Raw genomic sequence first — 6,000 nt, 5'->3', positions numbered from 1 at the left:
CCCTCCTGCTCCTTTCAGTGGTAGACCAGGCTTATATGGATCCACTTTAATATGCAGGCAGGGAAAACCCAATCCCCTCTTCTCCCACAGTCCCTACTTAGTGCTTCAGTCAATACTCAGTCCTGGGTCCTCAGACACAGAGGAGAGCCCAGTGAAGGGCAGCGCTATGCAGGCAAGCTACCCGACTTTCCTCTGTTATGTAACACTCCTCCTGCAGACTAAGGGACACCTGGCTCAGAGATCCTCTTTTGTTAAAGCCACAGAATCTCAACTTGTGAGTCAGAATCATGAGACTTTCCCCCAGGATTTGCCCCTGACAGTTTGATCAGTTCCAGTTAAGACAGAATGTGTGACGGGCACTCATTACCCTTACATTGGAGAAACACTCATTTAAGTGAAAAAACTACAAAGTGCAAAGTTTGATGAGTAAAAAGTATCTTGCAGGCCCAGTGAATGGATAAGGGGGCTTGCTGCCAAGCCAGAGGACTTAAGTTCAATCCTCAGAACCCACATGATGAAAGGGGGAGAACCAACAAGTTGTCCTCTGATTATCACACATGCATCTGAAATACACACGCACACAGTGTACAACATATTTAATATCTAACTTATTTATCACATCCATTTAAGTTCAATTATTAAGCCCCATGTTACATAAATTATCAAACAATTCTTAAAGTCATTTATTATTCATATCACATTAATCAATAAGCCTATCAAAATTCTTCCAGAATATGGAGGGGACAAATAGCATCACCTGCAAGTTACAGACAGATAAACTCAAGTATTTTGGGGAAAATACACAATATAGGTCTTACAGGGGAACCAGGCTCCTGAACTGCATGTCAGCTGTTTGGGATTGGCCAACAACACAGGGCCTGGGACAGAGCTGAGGAAGTGCACAGGGAGGGAGGGCATCTGGATCCACATGCTGCTGATCAACTTTGTGACAAAAATCAACATATAAATCACGCCTGGCTAAGCACCTCCACACATATCCTATGCTGCTCTGTGTGAGTTTTAGTAAAGCTATAGAAGGATTCCAACACACAGGTTCTAACAAGTCAGAGTATTTCACAGAGATACCTGGAGAATTTAATTATGTAAAGAAAAACCCTTTTCTTGAAGAACAGCAGCTTATTTCTTTCCAAAATAACTGCTGTGGTTTTTTGCAAACACAGAGCGTGTCTCCTCTCTAACTCAGCCGTGAGGTCATCCCATCCCAAGGCAGCTCTGCGGATCCTGGTTCCTTCTGGAGAAGTGAACCTAGGGCCTGCTCAATAGCTTAGCCTTTCACAGACTGAGGAAAGAGTGGAGCAAAAGCCTTAGGAAGAAGGCTTGGTCATTATCCTGTTACAGCACTTCATAGATTTTTGCAAAATACGTGTAGCAAAGGCACCTAAGTTTCATTTTCTGTTAGGAATGAAGACTGTCTGTCACTGGTTCGCTGACCTTCTTCTTCTTCTTTCTGGAACTTTCAAAACTTGTCTCAATGTGCACAAAATTCATTCTTTGGACCTGTGAGAGTCAGAGAGAGGTACATTAAAGCAGAGATGTGACGCCTCACAAGACATCTATAAAACAGGAAGACCAAGCATGCATAACCGATCCAAACCTGCTTTCCTGTGGGCTTGCTTGGCCCAGATCATAACCCTGCTGCCAGTATCAGAATCTGGCATTCCAAGTTTCAGGAGCTCCAGTCCCCTGGAGGCAGCCAGTTTCTGGGACAGTTTCTTGGCTCTCTATTGAATTCACACATCCAACTCTTGAGGGGAGGGCTGTTGATCAAGGTGTGGGGCCAACAAGGAGCAAGCAAGGGTCAGGAGAGATCTAGGGCACTGATTATTTTAGAGGCAGACATAATGTAAGTCCCTCTTCCAGCCAGCAGAGACATACAGCCTTGTCTTTTCTGCAACTGTTTAGACCAACAACTTAAAAAGACAATGACTCCTTTGCTGAAGAAAAGTATATATTATTAATTACAGGGAAGTTGATCAGTGAATTATCACTAATTATCATTCCCATTAGTTAAAGATCTTGGGACTTATTTTGACTCAACTGAATGACTAACTGGAAGTATATATATATATATATATATATATATATATATATATATATATCTGTCAGACAACCTCTGATGCCTGGAGTTCCAAGAAAAGCATATAAAAGACATTTGTATATTATTCGGTCACTAGAAAGGAGGAATTTGCCGGGCAGTGATTTTATGAGAGGGCTGAATCTCTCATCTCAGAAACCACAAACTCCCTTTAACCTTAACTAAAACACTGACTAATAAAATAGTGAAAGTAAGCCGGGCGGGGTGGCGCACGCCTTTAATCCCAGCACTCAGGAGGCAGAGGCAGGCGGATTTCTGAGTTCGAGGCCAGCCTGGTCTACAGAGTGAGTTCCAGGACAGCCAGGGCCACACAGAGAAACCCTGTCTCGAAAAAACAAAACAATAAAAATAGTGAAAGCTTGCTAATCAACTAACTCATTTGTTCATGTGTGCAGGAGTGTGAAGTGGTTTGCTCTAAAGAAAAATGAACAGCAACATCAAAACACAAAGCACAAGCCAGCTTTTTCACCTATGAGATGAGTTTGTTATAGTTTGGCTGTAAGAAAAAGCATTTGATAAAGTTCATCTTGTCTGGAAATGCTGTGGAACTCGGACTCTCCTATCACTCCTGGGAGCACATGGAAAAAGAGAGACAACGGCTGAACAGCTTTAAACGACCACTTCTCCTGATGCTTTAACTAAGCTTAGTCCTATTTTCTTCTATTTCCAAATAAACGAGTTTTATTTTAAACTGTAGCACTACAATTTTATTTCATGGAGCTAATCAAAATACCTTCAATAATTTATAGTTTTATGGCAACCAGTGAAACCTGCAGATTCTCAATGGTTTGTAGGAAACTGCATGTTACCAGTCAGGGGCCACTTCCACATAGATAAATGATCTATATGAATTGTATAAGCTAACACATCCACACAATATCTACACAAGGTATATTCTGACTGGTTACATTTGTACCTTTGATGCCAAATGTCAACTGGCCAAGCAATTAGGCAGGCTAGATAGATCACCTGTAAACACATCAGATAGGAATCAAATGCATTTATATTTAATAAAATGTTTGTTTTTATTTGTGTTCGCCTGGATATATGTGTGTACACCACATGTGCACCTGGTTTCCCGAGGAGACTGAGGATCTTCTCAGATATACATGAGATATCAAGAAATCACATATAAGGGTCCTCCAGAGAGATGTCTCCATGGATAAAAGCACTCGCAGAGAACAGGGTTTGGTTCCCAGCACCCATACTATGACTCACAACTGTCAGTTACTCCAGTCCCAGGGTATTTCAGGTGCACATCACTACAGCAGTTGATGTAATACACCTGCACTATGTCCCCAGCCTTGCCATAGTTTAAATACACAGTTCTTAATTTACTTCTTAGCCAGGCATGGAGGCTCCTATCTCTAAGAACAGCACTGGAAGACTGTGGGAGGACTGTTTTAAGTTCAAGGGCAGCTTGAGCTTCAGTGTCTCAAAGAGACCAAAATTTAAAAACCACTAAATGTTTCTTGTAATCAGACTACTAAGAGGCTACCATGATTAGTTACCAATAGAGCCCAGGGAATACAGAATTTACATGGGCCTGAAGGCTTAGAAGATATACTTTCTACTGTATGAGGCTTAACGAATTTCCACTGCTGACTTAGTAGCATTCTACTTAAGAAGCCCAAGAACAGAATTTGCGTCATGTACAGACGGAGAGCCACTTCATCTGAGAGTATGTGGATGGTATTATGGAAGGTCTTTTCTTTACAAATGACTGTTATTTCCTCTATAGTTGCCATCTTAAAAATGCTTATTATTTGAATATTGTCCCAGAATTTTCTTTTTGGCTGTCTTTTCTGCTTCCTATTCTTTCTTTCTCTTTCTTTTCCTCTCCCCACTCCTCTCCCTTCACCCATCTATGAGGGATTTTTATCTCCTAAGAATCAATTATATTTCATAAGCTAAGAGCCCCACAGTTACACGTTCAATTCAGATCTCTTCTGAACCACACATGTGCATGTGCGTGTGCATCCCACTATAGTCTCCACATGGTCGTTGCAAAGACAACTCAGCTGTACTACAGCTGAGACTGGAATTCATCACCTGATCCTCTAAGCATGATGCCAGTCATTGGTCTTGCCTAAGGTGCTCAAGGTAAAAGTCTGAGATTGGTGGGGAGCTCATGAGGCCTCAACCTTAGGCAAAGAAGTACAGACAACTATGGAATGTTGAGTGAGAGAAATACTTTTCCCTAGAGAAGAGCACACAGATTGGTTATCCAATACCAAATGATCAGCCCTGAAAACACACATACCAACAAACATATGGACTGAGCAGGTTGTATTTATATATTTAGGAATACACACACACACATATAATATACAATAAAATATATAGTAATGTAAAAATAATCCTAGTCATTATTTCAGGATTGAGCCTTGTGAAGAGTCATTAAGCACATGCTACAATATGATGCAATGGTGTGTTGTCCAAACAGACATCCATTCTTTCAGCAAACACTGTGCAGGAGACAGATCTAAGGGAACAAGAAATGAGAATCCCCATGCTGAGGATTGTACAGTCTGCTTACATTACTTTTTGTCTTAGAATCTTCCAATGGTCTCACATTAGTCATGGATGTCTGCTTGGTAGTGGCGCTTGTTCAGGTGTGACTCACATGCTTGCCCACTCTGGCAGGCTGGGTGAGAGGTTACTGGATTCCTTGAGTAAGGTCACATCTGGCTACAACCGTGTGCTTTGATCTCATACCCTGTCCCTTTCTAATTCTAGTTCTTTGCCTAAAATACTCTTCTCTCTTATATCTTCACTTGTAGATTCTGATTCTGGGGAAAAATTATTTCCCCAAAGAAATTTTGCCAATCCCTGTGATATTATTCTGGACATATATTTAGTTTCTACAGTTTCTAGCTCCTAATTCCTGCCTCAGGGCATGTCATAGAAATTCAAATCTTCTGTCTTTCTGACCTACTTTTTCTGATAGTAGATGCTAGACAAAAAACAGCAGATATTACCCTCATTTTAGAAAGTGACCTGCCTCAATTGAGACCAGGGAGACAGGCTGTAACAGCCTCTGTCATCTAGTCTGTTAGCATTACAATCCTGAAAGGACAAATGCCAGAGAGAGCATGGGAGCTCTATGCCCCTTCTCCTATACACCACTCCATGCACCTTCTAACATCCATTATAAACACAGTGTGCTCCCCTAAATTTGAGGAGCCATTCAAACAAATTAGTTGAACTTGAGGGGGTGTAGGAATCCTAAATTGTGCCAATAGGTCAGAGGCACAGGAGAAAGAAACAATGTGTAGCTAGCAATTGGCATCTAAATGTGTGTGTCTGGGGAGTACAGATGGTGCACTGGGTACAACTTTAAGTAGACAGTGTCAACTGAGTTGGACAATACTGAATTGGTGTCTCCTGTCTTAGAAAGGATTGCTTGCTTTTGGTGAAGAGAAATCCTCATATTTTTCAACGTCCTAAAAATCTTCTTTGTTGGAGCTAAAACATGGCTTAGCAGATGAAGTGCCTGTTGCTCCAGCATTGTGTTAAAGCTGGGTACAGTGGTAATGTCTACCATCTCAGTTCTGGGTAAGGCTCCAAGAGAGGCAGATCCCTGGAGCTCACTGGTCTGCTAGTCTGGCTGAATTGGTGAGGTCTATGTTCTAGAAACCCTGACTCAAAAACAAAGTAGAGAGAGTAACTGAGGGAATAGCAGACACTGACTTTCTGCATGCTGTGTATACATACATACTCATGTATACTGGCACACAAATGAACACATACATACATACATACATACATACATACAATGTACACAAACGGAGGGAAGAATAAAAAGTCTTTTATGCTGATTGAGTTGTGAGAGCAAAAGGAAAACAGTCTGCTTTATTTATCCAAAAAATCTCAATTACATT

The 6,000-nt window shown here is 41.3% G+C and overlaps 1 protein-coding gene across 1 annotated transcript in view; it reads right to left on the bottom strand.

Annotated features, from left to right (window-relative positions):
- Positions 1-629: 629 nt before the first annotated feature.
- Positions 630-6,000, bottom strand: part of Hormad2 (HORMA domain containing 2) — a 95,759-nt gene continuing 90,388 nt past the window's right edge. Inside the window, 2 exon segments of the mRNA XM_021177751.2 lie at positions 630-1,436; positions 1,438-1,518. Coding sequence (XP_021033410.2) covers positions 1,407-1,436; positions 1,438-1,518 — 111 coding nt within the window. The 3' untranslated portion in view covers positions 630-1,406.

The sequence above is a fragment of the Mus caroli genome, unplaced genomic scaffold (assembly GCF_978045245.1).
Source record: "Mus caroli unplaced genomic scaffold, Mus_caroli_1 scaffold_13, whole genome shotgun sequence".
In the NCBI taxonomy this organism is placed as follows: domain Eukaryota; kingdom Metazoa; phylum Chordata; class Mammalia; order Rodentia; family Muridae; genus Mus; species Mus caroli.
The sequence above is the reverse complement of the archived record's forward strand: the minus strand, read 5'-3'. Positions and strand labels throughout refer to the sequence as shown.